The 21281-nt window shown below is 46.5% G+C and overlaps 4 protein-coding genes across 4 annotated transcripts; 2 read left to right on the top strand and 2 right to left on the bottom strand.

Moving 5' to 3' along the window:
* The first annotated feature begins 875 nt into the window (after positions 1-875).
* On the top strand, positions 876-6915 carry LOC120656404. Its single transcript, XM_039934478.1, has 5 exons — positions 876-4654; positions 5216-5291; positions 5613-5726; positions 6314-6415; positions 6615-6915. The coding sequence occupies exons 1-5, from the start codon at positions 4536-4538 to the stop codon at positions 6657-6659; spliced, it is 456 nt and encodes a 151-aa protein (XP_039790412.1). The 5' UTR covers positions 876-4535; the 3' UTR covers positions 6660-6915.
* On the bottom strand, positions 2333-4443 carry LOC120656403 (protein TAB2 homolog, chloroplastic-like). Its single transcript, XM_039934477.1, has 3 exons — positions 3443-4443; positions 3215-3358; positions 2333-2756 (listed from the first exon to the last, which is right to left on the bottom strand). The coding sequence occupies exons 1-3, from the start codon at positions 4236-4238 to the stop codon at positions 2497-2499; spliced, it is 1200 nt and encodes a 399-aa protein (XP_039790411.1). The 5' UTR covers positions 4239-4443; the 3' UTR covers positions 2333-2496.
* Positions 6916-10046: 3131 nt separating the features above from the next.
* On the top strand, positions 10047-15162 carry LOC120656402 (serine/arginine-rich splicing factor RSZ23-like). The gene is made up of 5 exons (XM_039934476.1): positions 10047-10201; positions 10364-10462; positions 13076-13164; positions 13957-14206; positions 14585-15162. Exons 2-5 carry the CDS (start codon positions 10374-10376, stop codon positions 14865-14867), a joined length of 711 nt encoding a protein of 236 aa, XP_039790410.1. The 5' UTR covers positions 10047-10201; positions 10364-10373; the 3' UTR covers positions 14868-15162.
* Positions 15163-17630: 2468 nt separating this feature from the next.
* Positions 17631-19441, bottom strand: LOC120656401 (zinc finger protein CONSTANS-LIKE 3-like). Its single transcript, XM_039934475.1, has 2 exons — positions 18661-19441; positions 17631-18268 (listed from the first exon to the last, which is right to left on the bottom strand). Exons 1-2 carry the CDS (start codon positions 19330-19332, stop codon positions 17936-17938), a joined length of 1005 nt encoding a protein of 334 aa, XP_039790409.1. The 5' UTR covers positions 19333-19441; the 3' UTR covers positions 17631-17935.
* Positions 19442-21281: the final 1840 nt, after the last annotated feature.

Below are 21281 nucleotides of genomic sequence, written 5' to 3'. Positions count from 1 at the left end.
TACTGTTTTGTTGCTCTAGCAATCATGCCATTATAATGGCTTCATTCATGGTACTTTGCAGTGAGATTTGCTTTGAATGACGAACAAAAAGGTGTGGGAGGGCAAAATGTGAGAGGTGAGTAATTGTGCATTGTACTTTCTGGATATGAGTTGGGTTTTATCTTGCAGTAAATGTTATCTGATTCACATTAGTACTAATTTCTCTAGCATATTACTTCAAATAGTTGGAACATTCTTGTTCTCATTTTAAGTTTGTTGAAGTGCTGAGAATTCGGTGCTACAAATATTATATCGAAGTGTTGTACATTCTTTTAATGCCTTTTTCTGGAGTCATGGATATGTTGATTCTGATTGCTAATTTCTAGTTGCTGATGTAGTTGCTTATGCAGCAGTGCATCTTAAGTTTTCTTTGCTATTGATATTGAGACTGGTGTTTTTAGTATGTATGAACTGACAATCTTTTTCTATTGAGTGATTAATTGCTGGAGTTGCATGTTTTTAGTAGAATCTGATGTCTAATTTCTAGTTGCTTGTGTGCCAAAGTTTCTTATAGCGGTGCAGCTTAAGTTCTCTTTACTATTGCATTTTTTTGTAGACTGGACATGTTTTTCAGTAGTGATAACTGACAATCTTGTTCTATTGAGGCTAGTAAGCATTTTTTTTTTTGTCATCTATGAACTCATCATCATTCTCCACAGTAGATGTGTTGCTATAAAGTATCCCAAATTATTTTCCTATGAAGATTATGCTATTCCTGTTCCACAACTGCTATTGAGGCTGACATGTGTTTTGAGTTACTATGAACTGATTCAAGTAATTGTCTTGCAGTAAACTATTGGTGCACCGCAAGTAATCTCCTCTTTTTTTTGCCTTGTGCCTTAGCAGAATCATTTTGTGATAGAAAAATCATTATACTATGCATTCTGGAATCCATTTATGTACCGCCTTTTGCTTATTTGATTTACTCTTTTTTGCCCATATGAGTGAGATTGTTTATTTTTGCTGTGACCAATGCAGACTGAGAACATTTTGTCTTTGGAGAGGAAACTCTGAATTTTATCTACAATGTCCTAGAAAGCTTGCTTTCTGAGGCATTTAAGTTTTGATTCTGGGGCTAAGACAACACCATCTTTAGGTATTTCATTTAGGGATACAGTTCTCTAGAGTGGTTTTTGGTGCATGTGGCCACTAATCCAGTGTCAGATTTTCAGTTGGTATACTGCTTAAACTAAAACTAGAGCATTTACTCTCTAGATTAGTTTGTCACCTGAATTCTGCTTCCGAATTTCAAACCATCCAGTGGTGTTGAAGACAGCGATCTCTTGCTGAGCTCAGTTAGTGTAATGGCCACACAAGGTCACCTATGTTTAAATTGATATGTTCAGTCTAACAGTTTAAACCCGTGGAATTCAAATGGGTGGGCGACTTTGCAACTCTACATCTTATGCTGATTTCCAGCTCATTCGGTTGGCTGGTGCTGATTACGTTATGTTTGTTCATTTATATCGGTTATTATCTAGTGGCTGGTCGCAAGCTGCGGCGAATCACTTATGAAGCCAATCCCCTGATATATTTATTTCTGTGTGTCGAAGACATAATGAAAGCATTGCACTATTACTGTGCGAGCTTGCTTTAGCACCAATCTTCAGATGTAGGAATTTCTTGGGCGGGACACCAAATCCATGTATGCTTACTGATTAACCAATTCTCAATGCTGGGTTGATCCTAAAGAGATACCACTTCCTCGTGAATTTATCTTGAATTGTGACGAATTTACTCTTGAATCGCGACCTTTTGGCTCAATTTTATTCTAGTTTTGCTGAAGGAGCAAACCCCCTTTTCACCTTGAATTGGTCCAAATATGCGAAATTTCTTAGTTTTCGCGGAGGACTAGATCCAATAACCGGTGGTTTATGGTTGAGTGATATTGCACACCATTATTTAACTATTGCTATTCTTTTCCTTGTCGTTGGTCATATATATAGGACCAATTGGGGGTATTGGTCATGGATTAAAGATATATTTTGGAGGCTCACAAGGGCCCATAACTTGCTGCGGAATGAGGTCCACGGCACCGGTTGTCCAACCCCAACACGGCGGCCCCACTACTACTACCTACAGTTCTCTGTGCGGGAAATGCCGCCCCAGCCCCCAGGCCACCTCGCCTCACGCACGGTCCGGCAACAAAAGTAACTGGGCCGACACGACGCTGCGTAGGACAGACAGGCCTGGCCTGCTGCAAGCAAGAGGGCCATGCGCCATTTTTCCTGACTAGGCCCATTCATGGAGCGAAATAGAGAGAGAAGGAAAAAACAAGCGTGACGAGCCAATCTGGCAACAAAACCACTGATGAGTACTGAACAAGCAAAAGGGGGGAAACGAAATCTCGTATACCGATCCCAAGAATCTTGTGCTGGCACTACACATTGCTACTTCCATTTTTTCCTGCAAAATTCAGGGTACAATACAGTACAGGCTACGCATCCAGCGGGTGGATCATACAGGCGGCGGGGGCAGGTCGAGGAGGAGCCAGAACCCGACGCAGCCGTCGGAGTTGAGGTTCTCCTGGATGGCCAGGAAGTGGAGGCCGCCGCAGGCCTTCTTGGCCGCCTCCCAGGCCTCCGCCTCCTGCGTCACCGCGGGGGTCTTCTGGTACCCGGAGTAGATGTACCGCGTCGACACCCCCGCCGACAGGATCAGGCTCCCCCTGCCCGTGTCCGCCTCCATCGCGCAGATCTCCAGACCGTTCATCCACGCTGAAAAATGGAGGACAAAGGAAACACAGTGATGACACGGCCAACTTGCTAGCGCAACTGCAATTCTTCGACACTAGCAGTACACTTCTGGAAGCATAAAACATGTGCGATCATCTCATACGACATGCCAAAACTTGCCAAGGTTTACGGCAACTGATCTCTCAATTGCATTTGCATCGCGTAAAGAGATCAGAGTAACCAACTGGTATACGAGTACTGCTTAGAAGACTGCGATTTTCTTTTACTCCATATTTACAAGCTACGACTAGAAATCCTACGGATCATCATCATTTGTGTTTGCAATCAGGCACTTATCATGAAAAATCAAAATTCACTGTCGATCCACCACATCATCTCGAGTGCCTTTGGAGCTTCAGACTGCTTACTAATTTCAGTGTCTTGACAGCACATTGTCATCTTCTACACAAGAATAAGAATGTGGCGTAGTGCAAACTTACCAGCTAGAGGCTTGGCGCGAGATGATTCCACGGCGACTCCAGGGACCAGCGTGCTGTCCTCGAGCTCGAACCCCAGCAGCTCCAAATCGAGCCCCGCGCCGAAAGCGTACCTCCTCTCCAGGGATTCCACCTCATCTCTTACAGCTGCAGACGAAGCACAATCACACATCAACCCAACACAATCTTGAGGATGGCTTAATCAAGGTAGAAAATCGAACTAACACTCACCGGAGAAGGGCAGCTGCACGAACGCCCACTTGTCGCCGACGAGGTTCTCGGGTAGCGTGGTGGGGAACGGGTTGTCGAGCGCGAGCAGCGGCCTGGTGCCGGCCTGGAACCCCGGGTGGCGGCTGTACACGGCCTCGTACCGCTCCTCCAGCCACAGCAGCAGCGACACGCACCGCCGGCTCGGCACGGCCTTCACGCCGAGCTCGCCGCAGGCGCGGGTGATGATGGTCTGCATCTGCGACCGGAAGAAGCGCACGCGGTCGGGCACCGGCACGCCCAGCGCCTCTGGCACGGCGGCCAGCGCGTCGCGGAGCGTGACGCTGTTGATGGCGTTGTTGGGGAAGTAGCGGGTGAACTGGAGCGACAGCGTGGCGTCGCAGACCACGAGCTCCCACACCTTCTTGCCGCGCGCGTCCAGGATGGGCCGCGAGCAGAAGTCCAGCTCCCACTCCCGGATCGCCGCCGGGTCCGCGTCGGGGTCCAGGTAGCACACCTCCGCCTTCGGGTCCACCTCCTCCTCCTCCTCCGCCTCCTCGTCGACGGACTTCTCGGGGTCCTCCTCTTCTTCGGCGGTGTCGGCCGCCGCGGAGGCGGCGGTGGAGCTCTCGGAGGAGATGGACCGGCACCGGCACGGCCGCGGCGACGGGCAGGCCGGAACAATCACGCGTTGGCGACCGTGTGGGAGGGGCCGCGCGGAGAGGGAGACCGAGGTGGGTCGCCCTGGAGAGTTAGGGAGCGGGAGGCTCCGGCGCAGAGCGAGGCCATGGCCGGCGACGATGGCGGTGGCGGTCGTCATGCCGCGCGCGGGCGCCCACGGCCACACGCAGAAGCTAAGCTAACGTTGCTGGTGCCTGGTGGCCTCGCGGCGCGTCGCGGCGTGCCAATTCACCCACCACCCAGTGTGTGATCGATCTCTCTCTTCCGTTTGGGCGATGGGCCGGCCCAAGCCCACGAAGAAGCCGAACAGGATAACGACGACCTCGTGTAACGGAAAAGGAGAAAAACTAGAGGGTGGAAGACGGCGGTGTCCGGAGTCCATAGAAATAGGAGAGGAGGGGAGAAGGGGAGGAGGAGGCGGCGGGTAGCAGCAAGAATGGCGTGCTCCACCAGCCTCTGCTTCTCGTCGACGATTCCGTCTCCAGCCTCTTGCTCTTCCGGCTCCTCCCGCCTTCTCTCGATCCGGCAAGTGTCCTCTGCCCCGTCCTTGTTCAGGTATGCTCTGGTTTCTTGCTGCCATGTCCCCATTGATGCAGTATTGCTCTTTCTCAATTCATTTATCCAGAGCCCAAATTAAGGCGTTCCATGATTTTAGATGTTGTTCTTCTAGTGATGTGGATATCGTATACTCGTATTTGTTTCTGACGCTAGCCCACAAGGTCACACGAACTTTTGTTGTTAATTTTTTTTTTTTATTCTCAGCAATCTGGTAAATTTACCTTGAACTGTTATACGTCTAACGTATTGAAGAATAATTAGTTCGCACTCCACATTCTGATGTATCTAGTATCCATGCCTATCTTAACTAGAGTATTTACAGGCTTAGAACCTGTTCTTCAGCTACAAACCCTTAGGAATTTCATTTTTGTATAATGGTTGAACAGTTGAACTTTTTCACTGGGGTTGGCAAGGGTCCAGGAGTATAGCACTTTTAAATTACATCAGTTGGTTTGACTTGTGTTCTAATGGCTATATTCTGGTTGTGGTTTAGTGTAACATCAATAGCACCTGCATTAGCTTAACTGACCTCTGAGTTACCATTATTTTTTCTCATAGATCGACAATTCAATACAAGCAACGGGGGCATACATTACACCGGAGAAGCCACATGCTGGCCTTTGCTAGTGCAGATGTATGCATCAGGTTTTTTGAGTAGGCCATCTATTTTTGAGGGTTGGTAGGGCTATGACAAATGACATTAAAAGTAGTAGTACAAATAATGTTTCCTGAACTCTTTACGTGATTTTTATTCTTTTTAGTTAGATCATGGTTTAGTTTTGCTAAGGCCTTTATCCAATCAGAATGCCATAATGCCTTAGCACTCTTCACTTTATTATGCATTATACTAAGTACTACCTGGGGAAAGTTGTTCAACTTTTTTAGTGTCTGTTACTGCATCTTTATTCTACAGTATATTCTTTGTAGTTCAACTGCTTTTGTCCAAATGAATCAGGCACCACAAGGCAAAAGAAGCTCAGGTGAAAATGTTGTGATGGTTGATCCACTGGAAGCTAAGCGTCTAGCTGCTAAACAGATGCAAGAAATCAGGGCCAAAGAAAAGCTGAAGGTGCATTGTTACTGTATTGGAGTGTATCATTAATTAGATTAAATAAATCATGTATGCTAAAGGAAGTAGTATTCAGGATAAGGGGGGAAAATCTCTCTTTTGTTTGCACCAATGGTTGTTGGTGAAATGGTGAAGCTAGCCTTTTTCCCTGTTCATGCTGTCACGCAATTTCCCCATTACGGATTTAATTCTTTGAGCAGGCAAAAACATCATCGTATATTGTGCAGTTGACTCACCTAACCTAATTGCAAAAAGATATGCAACATGGTTTACCTAGTGGACTGTCGATTGCATTACTCACAATATGTCATATGTGTTATATTTTTTGTTTTTTGAAAGGATGTCATATGTGTTATAACTTATGTGAGATGTTGAAAATCCTATGTGATACAAGATAGATATATGTTTATTATTTTCCTAAGAGGCTAAGATAGTAGTAGTCATTTTTCATATAATATCACTAATTAATCTCAGTTGTCCTGGAAAACCCATCTGTTGCACTCCCCTTTGAATTCCAAGATTGGTCTGTATTCTATATTAATACTTCATTGTGTTTTGTTCAAATTCAACTGTGGTCTGTTTTGCAGAAGCAACGTCAAGCAGAAGCGATTAATGGTGCATTGGCAATGATAGGACTGACTGTTGGATTAGTAGTGGAAGGTCGGACAGGAAAGGGTATCTTGGGGCAGGTACTTAATGCTGAATGCATTAGGAATTCGGTTTGTAGTATGTACAAGTTTTTTTATCAATGCAGATAACATAATTTGAGAAATATCATAATTGATAATTGTGAAATGAGATGCTAAACAATTAATTACCTAAAAATTAGAATATGAGACACAGTTCTACACTGCTGATATGTGACCCCATGCTCATCAATTCCTGCAGCTGGCTGGATATTTGGCGGCTATTTCTAGTTTATTTGAGCAATAGAGGATCATGATTGGAGATTTCTTTTTCACGTTCCTTGGCCAAGAGAGCTCTTGTCTGAATCTTATTTGTTGGATCCATCCAATTTTTTGGGTAATTAATCTTAGCTGGCTGTGCAATAACACAACCAGATTTGTATATTTATCAAGTACTATATCATGGGCTGAACATTAATATACAGTGTAACAGATTTATTCGATGTACCCCAACAATTTCTGATGATTATTTGTGTTTAGTTGGTGAAAAAGTTTGAATTTTAGTACTGTAGCACATTTCGTTGTTACTTGACAAATAATGTCCAATTATGGACTAATTAGGCTTAAAAGATTCAGCTCGTGCTAATCAGTTAGACTGTGTGATTAGTTTTTTTTTCAACTGCATTTAATGCTCCATGCATGTGTTCGAAAATTCGATGTGATGGGTACTGTACAAAAATTTTTGGGAACTAAACAGGGAAGCTGCTGAAGAGCAGTTCTATTCATGCTTCAATGTCAAAACGTTCAAGTCACTGAGAACTCTTTTTTCTTTCCCTTTTGGACAAACCATTGAGGTGGTAGTGAGATGTGGCTTTTCATTAGAAGGTTATGATTGGTTACTTGTATATACTGTGCTTATAATTATGCCACCTGCTGTGGGAGTGATGATTCTATTGCCAGCGTGTGACTTAAATCTCACTTTCAAGTTTTGGGTGGTTCAAGTGTTTTCTGCTGTCTTCTTGTTCATTGAGTTCTGAGTTTCAGTGTTCTGTTGTAAAGTTTGTTGTCGGAGCCTACAGAGGCTATTGATGCGGACTATTTTTGCATGCTACCTGTTATATTTTTTGAGGAAATTTTATTTATAACTTTGATCTCGTGTGTAATTATTATCTGTTAGAAATATTATAAACAAAAATATCAGCAGCAAAGTATACTTTAATATGTGATCATGACTTAATATCTGTTTGTTTTGCTGCTTGCACCTTTTGATTTAATGTGAAACTGCATCTGATCTGATTCATAATCCGTACTAGTTTTGTACTGTAACTACAAGCTAAAAACAAGCTAGGTCAAGGTTTTAAATTGCACGCTATCGAATTTAGCGGCAACCTGTTCTGGCCGCTATTGCCGCTATAGCGGCGCTATGACCGCGCTATAGCCGCAGCTTCGCGCAGTAGTGTTAGCTTATTGTTCGCGCTATAGCGCTGCTATAGCACGCTATTTGTTTACAGTTCAACAATGGAGCTGCTGCTGCCCGCCAATCCAATCAACAATGGAGCAACAATCCAATTCCAATTCAATCGACAGTAGGTAGAAGACAATTGAAGCAAGATGCAAAGAATCATTTTATTGCTGCGTACATACTCTTTACCTGATGCTGCTGCCCGCGCTCGCCCAGCTGCCGCCGTTGTCTCCCAGCTGCCGCCACCGTCTCCCAGTTGCTGCTCGCGCTTGCCGCCGTGACCCATGTAGCTAGGATTTGGGATACGAAGTAGATGCTAGGGTTCAAGGCCACCGTGGGTTCAAGGGGTCAAGTCGTCAAGCCAAAATGGACCGGGCCGGCCTTTTTTTAATGACCGGGCTAGGCTGCTGATTTGGCATGTTTTGGATGTCCAGCAATAGAGGGAAAATAGCGCGCTACTGCGCTAATAGCGTTTAGCGCCGATTTAGCGTGCTATAGCGCCCATAGCGCCGATAGCGCAAAAAAGAGCTTTCGCGTCGCATGAGCTTCTCGGCGCCGCTATAGCGGCAAAATAGCGCGTTATTTAAAACATTGAGCTAGGTTTACGTTTCTTGAGCATGTATGTCACATCGATTGACTTAGCATCTGCCAATGGAACATGGCACTGACATACTTCTTTTTGAAAAGAAGCAGCGACATACCTCGACTTGGAATGATCTAGAGATATTGTTAGGACCTGTCTTTACTAGCAAAAGAACTGAGCATGTGTGGACATTACGTGCTTTAGAATGCTCAGCATGGACAATTAGATCTGTTTGTTGTACACTTGTGCTCACCAGCCACTGGTTCCTCGATCCAGGAATGCAGGAACATTTTTCCTCACCTTGTAAAAATTTTGTATCATACAATGTCTATGTATTCTCGTTTCTCAACCTGGGAACTTGGTGACCGTGATGCTCACCCTTTCATTCCGCGTTGAGCATGCGCGTTATTTTTACTTCTTAAAAGTTGAAACAAAATGAGTTTATAGAACACGATCTAATAAGTAAGCCACAATCAAAAAATATTTCTCATTTAAAATATGCCTAGTGGTGTACCCTATCACTTGGAAGGCTAAAACTCAAGACTAGGGACAGGTTTAAACATAGCTTTCGTCGTGCTCGTCAGGTGTTTCAGATTTTGGTGGTTTGCTTGGAAAGCACATACGTAACCAAGAACAATGAGTGTGCTAGACAATTTGTTTAGAAAATATCAGTCATGGATTGTCACCTCATCCATCCAACTCCATCGCGAATAAAGTGGGTAGAACTTTCACTGAGAAATATTACACCTCGAACACTCAAAAATATTTCTATTATTTTGAATTAGCATATTATTATTGTTCTACTAGAACTATACTTTCTTGGGACTGATATTTGCATCCAATATTCGGCAATATGAGCTTTTCATTAAACGCCATCCATATGAAAATTTGAATTTTATAGGAACTTTAACATTATATACATTAAATCAACAATTCGAGTGAAAATTACATAGAATGTCAAAAACCCAAGACAAACTCTACTACATGTTAGCCTGTTTATCTGGGAATAACTAGCTGAGCTGCCCAGCCTCAGCTAACCATCCAGCCAACGAGGGGTGACCTATGAGACAATCTGAGAGGAGCGAGGAAAGGAGGCCGCCGGCGGCTTAATCACCAAGACCGCCGAATGGTTGGGCTGGCAGCCCAGCCAGAACCAGCCCAGCTGGCTGCTTCTCCCACTAGCCAAACACAAGGTGTATTTTCATCACAAGCCCTAATATTTGAGTGATTAAATACACAGACTTTCTCAGTTGACATACATCAAGAAGAAATGAGTGGTGGATTTAAGATGGGGTTATAAATTTTGCTAGGCTTAGAGAAAGCACTTTGGGAGCAAGGATGGCCGGATGATGGTAGCAAACACAAGGGTTTAGGGTGGATGCTTGGATGGCGAGGACATAGTTTCTGCGGATCATGAAAAACAAGTATATGAATTCCCAAGTGCTTTTCATCAACTAAGTGGAGGTGAAAACTCAAATACTTGATGATAAATGTTTATTGTACCTATAAAATAAAAATGTCAACTGCTATATACTCTTGCGTTTTTTTTTGAAAAACAACTCATTTGAGAATTGAGGCATAGCGCAAAAAAGGCCAATGGACTCGTCCTTTTTGTATTTTGCCACCAAACTCAGGATTCCGAAACTGCCCCTGAGTCGTCAACTCGTTTCCGCCTAAAATTACACTTCCCCTGCCCTCCCCTCTTCTCCTCCGGCCGCGGCTCGAACTTAAACCCTAGAGCCGCCCCCCGGTCGCTCTCGCGACCCCAAATCTCAAATCACCCGGAGCGAGCACACGCGCGAAGGCAAGTGCGCTTCAGATCCCCTATTGCTTATGGTTCCTAGGCCACTGTTTCGTCCTAATCCCTGAGAAATTTGGGGTTTCCCCGGTGGAGCTTAGTGGTTGCTGCTGCGCCTTGGAGTGGATTTGAGAGATATTTTGTTGGAATTTCTTTGGCCTCTTGCAGGGTTTCGCTCATGGCTCGCGTCTACGTGGGGAATCTGGATCCGCGCGTCACGGCGCGGGAGATCGAGGACGAGTTCCGCACGTTCGGGGTTCTGAGGAGGTGAGATGCAGTGCCTTTGCTCGAAAGGGCTAAGCTTCTTTTGTCTTACTTTTTGGATTGCGGAAGTGCTAAGCTGGTGCTACTGAGCATATGCTTTTCCCGAGTTGTCTATATGGTACTGTTAATATTGCCTATAGGACTGTGTCAGCTTGTTTTTTGGTTCCCTTGCCTTACAAGCATGCAAGTAATTTGTGTTTTTGGGTATTATAGTTTCGCACCGAGGGTGCCAGTGGTAGAACAGTAGCACTGCAGCCAGATGTCCACTTACGTGATTCGATACTATATAGTAAGGCTACTGTGGAAGGATTCAATACCAATGCATTTGTCTATGTGTTCAGTTTGTTGGGTAGAACAGGTTTTCTTGGACTTGAGGCTGTTTCTTGATGAACCTTTTTTTTGGGGGGGGGGGGGGGGGGGCAATGCAAATATACTGTTTGAGAAAATAAAAGGGAAAAGTGGGACCACTATGTTCACATTTGAAGTACATGGAGTACCTGTAAGGCCTAGTTTGGTAGGGCTTGGTGTTTTGATGGGTTCTGCATAATAAGTTAGCAAGTGCGGCTTCAACTTATCAGTACATATGGGGCTTGGCCTTATGTCTTGCTAGTAGCTTCTTTTAGGTTGTACTAAGCTTAAGACAACTTTTTCAAGCTACCAGCTTCGTTTAGCTTTTCCTTAGTTACAGACGTACTTGATTCTTTTCTTTTAAAAGGCTTGTGATTGTCCTTTTATGTAATGGTAGGGCTCCTTTTCTAAGGATTAGAGGGCATCTTTTGCCCATTTATGTTTTAATTCAGCGAGCTAGTATAAATTTTATTTTTTATGCTGTGTGTTAATAAAAAGAACATAGTAGAAAATACTAGGTGACATGACGAGTAAGGTGGAATGAAGTTGAATTACAATGACAGATCCAAAGATGGAACCGAGCTAGTAGGCTAGTAGTTCCGAAGTGCATCCAACATGGCAACATAACAACATCATCTTTTGACCTAGGAATTTATGTCTCTGAGCTATAAATAAAAGTAAACAGCAGATGATGTGATAATAGATGATACTCCCCTCATGAAATTAACCCAGAATCACATCTCCTCAATACTCCCTCCATTTGAAATCACAAGGTTTGTTTCATTTAGTTAGGACAAGCCTTTTACCAATGATTACTCTATTAATTGATAACTTTTGTGACACAGAAATGATGTCATTAGATTCGTATATTAGTAAACAGTTTCTTATGATTATAATTTGTATATCACATTATCACATAAATGAAATATATTGATCACTTGGTTATGCATGTTTGTTTATGTTAGTACTCAATCCAGGAAAGGTTTAGCTGCACCTTGTCGAGAGTGATGTGTACCTCTGTGCGGAGGGGTGTATGTTGACTTATGCAACAAGCCAACAATAGGTGTACATGCAGAGTGAGAGGATTCCTTGGAAGAGTTACGTAGATCTTGTTGAATGTATCAGTCAGTCTTTCTTGCATTTGTATGCCGCAGTCAGGGGCGGGCCCAATTGAATTCAAGGGTATTCAGTTGAATACCCATTATTTTTGACACAAAATCAAGTATATATACTATGTATTGTGTGGTGTATATAAAAAATAGAAAAATTATACTCTAATCCACCTCTTTCTCTCGAAATAGGCCAAACAGCCCAATCCAGCGGCCCAACACTTTGTCCCCCACCCCCTCACCCCTCCCACGGCTCACTCTCCACCGATTGGCCTAGTCCAGGCTCCAGACCCGGTTGACTTGCCTGGCCTCCCTCTCCTGACGCGCGCAGCAGCAGGCAGCGAGTACGACAGCGGCAAGCTAGGAATGGTCGTGTTGCGGCGGCCACGGCGCGGCGCGGAGAGCCGGCGAGGCGGCGACGGGCGACGACGGATGTGGCCTGTGGTGCGGCTCGGCTCAGGGGGCGGGCGGCGACGAGCGCGGCGCAGTTCGCACGACCATGAGGCGGCTGCCGGCCCATGGGCTGCGGCTCCGCTCGGACCTCGGAGGTGATCAAGCGGAGGTTGGAGCCTCGGAGGGTAGCGCGCTGAGCGCGGCATGGCTCGAATTCACAGGCGTGCGCAACGGCATGCACGGGCGCGGCCACGGCCAGCGGCGGCGGCTCGGCCCGGTGGCGGACGGCGAGCGCAGCCGCAGAACGCCGCGCGAGCGTGGCCACGGCCTGATGGCCACACAGTGGGTGGTGGCTGTGTCTTGGCTCGGAGGCGGAGTTGCGTCCACGACCACGAAGATAACTGTAGTAAGATAGCACTGTATTTTTCATACGCCTTTTTCTGAAACAATTATAAATAGAAAATGATACACTACAATTGTCTGCAAGCCTTTCTTTTGTGCAGATTGTTAGGCTATGGCTTCTGCCATGTTACTGCTCCATCACACCGAACCATGGCACCCATTTAGGGCAAAATTTTGAATACCCAAAGTCAAAATCCTGAGCCCGCCCCTGGCCGCAGTGTTAGTTATTGTTTGCTGTTCAATTGTTGATGGTAAAGATTCTTGTTTGTATGCCATTTTTGAGCTTAATTGAGTATTAGATGCTTTTGTACATTAGATGATGATTAGAGGAATTCACTTGTTCTGATTTATTTTTTCAATGCAGTGTATGGGTTGCTAGAAAACCACCAGGATTTGCCTTCATTGACTTTGATGACCGCAGGGATGCACAAGATGCCATTCGTGAACTGGATGGTAATAATCAAGGATGTCTATTTTTTATTTGCATTTTAAAGAGATTGCCCTTTGCTATACATCTTTTCATGATTAATTTATTTCATTTTTTTTGGCAATGGGTAGTTTTGTTATGAAGAATATGGCCCTATTAAATTACTTCCAAATTTTAATTAAAAATTCCTTTATTTCCTCATTTAGTTGTATTATATGATCTTAAACTTCATGATAAGAGGGTAACAGCTTGTGATTTGAGGTAATTATCACTCTGCAGTAGGAAGTTGCATCTCCAATAAAGTGGTAGCTTATGCAAGGTCAAGTTGTGAAAATACTGATGGCACCTGCTTTTGTGGGTTCTCAAACAAGGAGAACTGCATGCCACTATTAATATCTAGAGGCGGTCCAATTGTCTTCGACAATATTTGTGACTGCATTCTGATACTTGGCAGTTATATTTGTACCAAGAAATATACTGGTATCCATTATATCAACTTAGTGAATAACATAGTGATAACAAGTCAAACTTAAAGCATGAGTGGGATGTTGAATATCTTGGGGCTGCTCTAATCAATGCATGTGTTTACTGACCCTGGAGCAAGTGATACTCATGTCTTGTCCTGCAAAATGAATACAACTGCAAGACTCTTAAAGATGCTCGAGTCCATTTTAAATTGCTAATCCATTCATCTTACTTGAGAAGAACGTTTCGACCATTTTCATCTCTGTTAGTGATTGAACCAAGTTTACCCTTTAGCTATTGGTATATTCATGTATGAATTTGTGCATATACTTTTTTTAATTCGTGTTCGATAGGTAAGAATGGATGGAGGGTTGAGCTGTCAACCAAAGCTGGTGGTGGACGTGGCCGAGACCGTAATGGTTCTGATATGAAGTGCTATGAGTGTGGTGAAACTGGTCACTTTGCACGTGAATGTCGCTTACGAATTGGTTCCGGAGGCTTGGGTAGTGGAAGACGCCGAAGCCGAAGTCCTAGATATCGCAGTCGTAGCCGCAGCCGCAGCCGCAGCCCAAGGTATCGGAGGAGCCCAAGCTATGGCAGAAGGTAATGACACCAATCCCACTTCATGAATTCGTTCTGAACACCAGTATTCAATAGCTTTTGATAAGGGTTCTTCAGGAAAAAAATGCCACTTATAAAACCTAAAACAATGTTTATTGGAGCACAAAACCATTCCAAAACTTCTGTTTTAGAACTGAGGGAATATGAAGTAATGTCTTCAAATACACTTTCTTTGGAGATGTAGATGGGTTTTGTGCACATCTCTTGTTTTGTTTTTGCTGACCAGCCTGGTTGTAGCTATATTTTCAATTTGCCTTTTGCTTAGCAATTCAACAAGCCCCTTATGTATTGTTGCCACACTTTCTGCCTTTTCAATGAGTTTATTTTGTGGTTATTTCTGAAAAAAATTCCATGTTTCAGGAGCTACAGCCCACGGGATCGTTCTCCTAGGAGGCGGAGTTACAGTAGGTCTCCACCTCCTCGTGCACGGAGTCTCAGTAGGTCGCCTCCACCCGCTCGTGCACGGAGTCTCAGCAGGACGCCGCCACCCCCGCCTCCGAGAAACAACAGCAGGTCGCCACCAGCAACCCGAGAACTGAGCAGGTCGCCTCCGCCACCACCTGCCAGAAGGAGCAGGAGCTATAGCAGGTCCCCAGAGCAGCAACCCCAGCGCGATGAATCCCCATACGGCAATGACGCCTGAGATCCTTAGCTGCTCCAAGATGCTGGGAAAATGTTAGGGGACCCAGCATGTTTTTCCCGTCCGCATTGGTACAACTCCTGTAATTCTAGGATTCATGAGTCTTGCACTTCGTTTCAATGTTGTGTTTCCTGGGAGGACACCGCTGCTGATACAATTGTGGAGGCAGGAGCCTATAACGTTTCTGTTTCGAGTTTTGACTGGGTGACTTTGGGCGCTTGTAGCTGTCGAGACAAAATCTGGTTCCTGTGAGATTTGTATTCTTAGGTTGCTTGTTATTTGGACAAAATGCTTATCTTGTGCGATGTGTCATGTTTGTAGCTGAAGCCCAGTAGTTGGCTCCTGATTTCAGAGAGCCACTACTGTAACAGCCCGCGGGCTGGGGTGGGCCGGATTGAATGCGCGACACTGTAGCAAGTTACTGTAGCGTTGCTGGTACTGTAGTAGAGGCACAGTACTTTTAGTTTAGCCCCGTACCCGTAACGGAATGAGAGCCAGACTGCTTAAAAACCTGAGTTTGGGAAGCTAGTAACTCCGGTTCGAATTTTTTGCGTGAAGCGAGGACGAAATCGCAAGAGAGTTATTTAGCAGGTGTATTTTACTCAACGTGCAGAGTAGATCTTAGTCGTTATTCCGGGCTGGGTCAACTCGCGGTTTCACGCCACATACGGGTAGAAGTGTGCGTACATGAGCACGTGCGACAGTGAACCCACGGACGTGACATGAGATCGTTAGCACTAGATGTATGTGACGTGATCAAAAGAGGAGATTCTACTTCTTTGTCCCATATGAGTAAGCTGGTTTGATGTCTGGACAAGGACATCGAGTCCTCAACGGGGGGTGATTGTACAGCCCGCGGGCCGTGTTCGGCAAAAGTTTAGTCCCATACTGGTAATGGAACCGAGAGACAGACCAGCTTAAAAACCTGAGTCTGGGAAGCTAGTAACTCCGGTTCGAACCTTTTGCGCGAAGCGAGGAGAAAGCGCAAGAGAGCTATTTAGCAGGTGTGTTTTACTCAACGTGCATAGTAGATCTTAGTCGTTATCCCGGGCCGGGTCGTTACAACTACCATGCACGATGGAGACAGCGAGGGATAGCTAGTGGCGGTAGCAGCACTGAATCATGGACGCGACGCGACACCGGCGTCCGCGTGCAGCATCGCCAGCAGGCACGGGAAACAAAGCAGATCTTTCAAGAGTAATTTTGCCACAGGACACTACTCAATATTGCTTTTGCTGCAGGACACTCTTTAAGTGTGAATCTTTGCTATTGGACACCACAGCCATTATAATATTAATTTCCTGGTTTAGAGGATAGAGAAAATGAGTAATCTGACCAAAATACCCTTGCAATGGTAGGCTGCTAAGAAGTGATGAGTTCATTTGCTCCTGGACACTCCACAGTGTTGGCTTTTGCTATAGGACAATACTCCACTCAATATTTCCTTTGCTTGCTAAGAAGTGATGAGTTCATTTGCTCATGGACACTCCACAGTGTTGGCTTTTGCTATAGGACACTACTCCACTCAATATTTCCTTTGCTGCTAGACACATTATGCATCTTTGATACAAGATATAATAAAATAATAATTAAACATGCCAATGTGCTCACGTTCATATTTCACAGAACAAACAAACTTTAGATGTTCAGAATCATTACAGGCTCAATATCGTTACATTTAGGAAGCATGGCCAGGCTGAGAATCCATACATGCTATGCTAGCGGCCATAATAAAGTTCAAAAGCCATATAAATTCAGCCATAATCAAAAACAAAATTAAACATCACAGTCACAGGCACATGCTAGCGGGCGGACATGTGGAGGGGTCTTCTGCCTGCAGGACTGCAGGAGACGGCAGCGGTCGGGGGGCCAGGCGGCGTCAGCCCCTGTCCCACGCCGCAGAATGGATGCGCCGGGACGGGTGGTCAGGCGGCGTCAGAACGGAGGCGGCTTCCTGGGAGCTGGCGGCGGCGGCGGTTTCTGGGAGGCGGGGTTGGGGTCGGGACGGGTGGCGGGGGCCGAGCGGACGGGCGGCGGCGGGAGGGTGGGCGGGGGACGCGAATGGGTGGGCCGCTTGTGTTCAACGAGTTAGGGTTATGAGCAGGGGTAATTTAGTCATTTTGAAATTTTTCTCCCTCTTTTTTTCTCAAAATGAATATTATAGTAATTATAGTGTCCAGTAGCAAAGATTCACATTTCAAGAGTGTCCTGCAACAAAGACAAGATTTAGTAATATCTTATAGCAAAAATCAACATGGTAGAGTATCCAAAAGCAAAATTATCCATCTTTCAGTCACGGGTGGCGCTCCATTGCTCTTCTGTCTTCTCCCCCTGCAAGTTGACGAAAGGTTGCCACATGGAACTTGGATGTGCACCCGTGCTGTGCCAGTGCCACTTGTTAAGGAAAAGTCCAGCACAGTGGGCGTACACTCGAGTCACGTGGTTGTCTAATCCCGGTTCGGCCGCTAGATGCATCTTCACAGGCAACCACCAACGGCTGGAATCAGAAAATTTACCAGGACCTAGTTCGGGTAAGGTAACTGCTCCGCCACCTCACAGCTTTCACTTCACGTGCCCCCAGATCCGACGCCAGTTCAATGCTCCACCTTCCCCCTGTGGCCCTGTCCGCAAGAAACTACTCCAGGAAAGCAAGAAACGATCTGGAAAGCTCCACACAACTGCACACCGCTTGTGAACATCACGGGACAATCTTTCTGAGAGGTCAGGATGCCGCGCTGTGGGGGCACTGACGCATGAAGAGCTCGGTTTTCAGGTCGCAGATGCTGAGACTGAGATGCACCCAATGCAAGAGAAGCACAAACACCTCTAGATGGTAATGTACAAGGCTGGATTACACGGATGGTGAGGAGGATTACAGGCGTTCCGTGCGACCGCGATTGAGCTCGTTGCGTCGGACGAGCTGCTGTACAATTATTATGCTACACGGAGCGCGCGCATCGCATTCGCATGTTGGCATGCGTTGGGGGTCGATTCAGAGTCGGCAAAATTAAGGGGTTGCCGCCGGGGAGCCGGGGAGGAGGAGGAGGCGCGGCCGCCACCCGTCGTCCCCCTTAGCAGAAGGACGGGACGACGCCGTCCGAGGCCGCGGGGGCCGACACCGCGGGCGAGAAGCACGCCCCTTCCTCGTGCTCCAGCAGCGCCTCGTCCTCGTCCTCGGCCTCGGCGGAGCAGCGCTTGGCGAAGCGGCCCTTGATGCGCGGCCGCGTCTCGGCGTACGCCTTGCGGGACGCGTACCGGATGGTCTTGTCGAACCGCCGGTTCTTGCGCTTCTCGCGGTACCGCATCAGCCGCGCTTCCCGCTCCTTCCCCCGGCTCGCCACCGGCACCGCCGGGACGCCGCCCGCCAGCACGTCCGGCACGACCGCCACCTCTGATGACGACACCTGTAACAAGCAATTGAAGGCGTCCACGTTATCCCCAAGTCCGCTAAGAAAAGAAGAAGTCTACATTACCCCCCCTAAACTCTCTGCAAAGTCTAAACTTCAACCCTGATTACCCCCCTAAACTCTCTGCAAAGTCTAAACTTCAACCCTGATATACGAAACCGTCTACTTTCTGATCTCCTAAAACCGGACATCCAACCCCCTCAACCTATGCCAGACTGGTTTCGAGCGCGAGCACGGGGCCGAGCTCACCGGCGGCAGGCTCGCCGGCAGCGCGAGCACGGGTGGTGTGATGTGGACTTCTTCCCTCAGAAAATAAACTTCTTTTTTGTTGACGAATCTCAAAAGAAACCACTTCGTGGTGTCCGCTGAGGATCTAGAATGAGGCTTACGCTATGGTTCATGGAGTGTTCGGGGTAGTAGAAAGCGCCAGCGGCGATGTCCAGCTCCGGCGGCGCGACCGGGACGCCGATGGCCTTGATGCCGTCCATGGACCGGGCGAAGTCGAGGTCGACGCCGAGGTACTTGTCGGAGTCCGCGAAGAAGGCGTCGGTGGCGGCTGCGCTGTCCTCGTGGCTGGTGTCGGGCTCGGGGAGGAGCCATGAGGCGGCCTCGGCCTCGTTGCTCCCGTCGTCGTCCGCCGCCGCCGCCGCCGCCGCGTCCCCCTGGGACTGGCCCCCCGCGGTGGCGAAGGCCGCGGACGGGAACGGCTGCGGCGCGTCGGCGAGCGCGCCGAAGAAGGGCGCGACGGGGAGCCGCTCGTGGCGGCGCGCGAGCGGGTTGGCCGAGTGGATGTCGGCGTCGCAGGCCGCGCAGAGCGCGGCGGCGTCGGCGCGGCACGTGACGGCGGCGGGAGCGTGCTCACAGACCTCGCAGAGCCAGACGCGCGCGTGGCGCGACCCGGCGCCGTGCGCGCGGGCGTCGCACCCGGGGCACAGGAACGCGCCGTCCGCGCGGCAGTGCAGCCGCGCCGGCTCCGCGGCGCACGCGTCGCAGGGCCGCGCGCCGGCCACGCCCCAGTACCCCACCGCCGGCTTCTGCTCCAGCTCCACCGCGGCGGCCATGCCTGATGCCTCTGCTCTGCTCTCCTCCGGGTGGGTGTCACGGATTCCGGCCCCCGGGGGTTCTGCGTCGGAAATGGTTGGCCTCGGGGGTGCCCGGCGCGGCGGGCGTTTTGAGGGGTCGGCCGGCACGTGGAGGGGCTGGCGGCCACGAGCTGGGCGGCCAGCGGACCGGCGTCCCGTCGCTGTCTCGCCGGGCCACGCTATGGATGGATTCGGATCGGATACGGATGAATTCGAATTCGGATATCACATTTTACCACATTTTAATTCGAATACGAATACGAATCCGAATCTTCTCGAATACGAATACAAAACGGATGGTTCGAATTCGAATTCGCATTCGGATGTTTACTCAGAATCAACTCGAAATTATTTTCCTAAAATTTAATCTAGACGAATAAGATATTAGTGTCAACTTCATAGATAGCCAACTCGAATTAAAATCAAAGTACTACATAGATCAAAGTAAACTAAAATATGGGTTCTTCATACAGTACCATACCAAATCAAAGTGAAATCCATCCTCAATAACAATGGTACGACCATTAATGTTAAATTAGATAACAAAGTACATGACATTCAACTCAAGTGAACTAAAACTAAAGTGTTTTCTGGTAGCAGTCATCAGTAGGAGCTGGCAGCAGACAACAGTAGTAGTGCTCAGTAGCACAACTAGCACAAAAAGGTCAAGCACCTCTGATCGCCTAAAAAAATTGTTAATTTGTTAATAACACATGTACAGATTTGACACAATTATCTAATAAAAAATCCAAAGGGAATAGTGAATACCTAAAGAGAGAGCAATCCTAAACATCTTCTAGTTCCACAATGTTGTCACCGTCGACATTTTGGTCAGCAGCATTAGAAGTATCTACATCATGAATGATGATATGTATAAACAAATAAATCTGAGCATCTGAAACTAACATCATGTAGTCAAGTTAAATAGTTTATGTACCTCCATCTTGGTCGACATCATCATGAATACTAAAACCAGATAAATCATCAATGATTGAAGATACATCACTTGGATCTGAAAGAATAGACAACAATTACATGGGAAAAATCAACAACAACTAATCTACCAACTGGACATACAAGCAAACAGTACTGAGAAGTATAGAGGTGAAAAATACCTTTCCTTGTAGCCCTTATCCAATCCTTTGTGCAAATAAGTGCCTCGACAACATGAGGGTCCAAACGACTACGATATTTGTGAACAACTCTTCCTCCAGCACTAAATGCAGATTCAGATGCCACTGTTGATGCGGGAACAGCCAAAACATCCCTTGCAATTCGAGCAAGGATAGGACAGTTTGCACCATGGGCTTTCCACCAGCTCAGAATGTCAAAGTGGTTATCTTCTTTCCAGTTCAGCAATGGTTCATTGCTATATTGATCCAACTCAGATTGTTCTTGGCCAACTTCAGTGTTTTCCCTTAGAAATGAACTTAATCTTTTTCTCTTTGGCTCCTCATTCAAGTCTGCATAGCACTGAGATGTTCTAGCATTTCTAACTTGAGTTTGTTGCACATTGCTAGTTGTAGAAGAACTGGACATAGAGGCATAAGATTCATAAAGATTTTTCAAAATTCTTTTGAATTCATACATATCATCATATCCATATTCATCTGACATCTCAGTATAATAAAATTCAACCACCTTCATCTTGTACCTTGGATCTAAGAAGCATGCAACAGCTAGAGCAGTATTGCTCATCTCCCAATACTTGTCAAATTTCTCCTTCATGGACTTTGCCATGGAAACAATGAAATTGTTGCTGCTTTTGAGCCACTCAGTGATCTTGAGGTTAATCTTACAAAATTCAGAAAAGAACAAGTTTGCTGTTGGATAATAAGATCCTGACAAAAGTTTAGTGGCCTCATAAAAGATTTCCAAACAGTTGCATAAGGAAGCAGCATTGTCCCATTCTTCTCTTGTAGGAGCAT

The sequence above is a fragment of the Panicum virgatum genome, chromosome 1N, assembly GCF_016808335.1.
Source record: "Panicum virgatum strain AP13 chromosome 1N, P.virgatum_v5, whole genome shotgun sequence".
NCBI classification, from domain to species: Eukaryota; Viridiplantae; Streptophyta; class Magnoliopsida; order Poales; family Poaceae; genus Panicum; species Panicum virgatum.
Note: the sequence above shows the minus strand (reverse complement) of the source record. Positions and strands in the feature narration are given on the sequence as shown.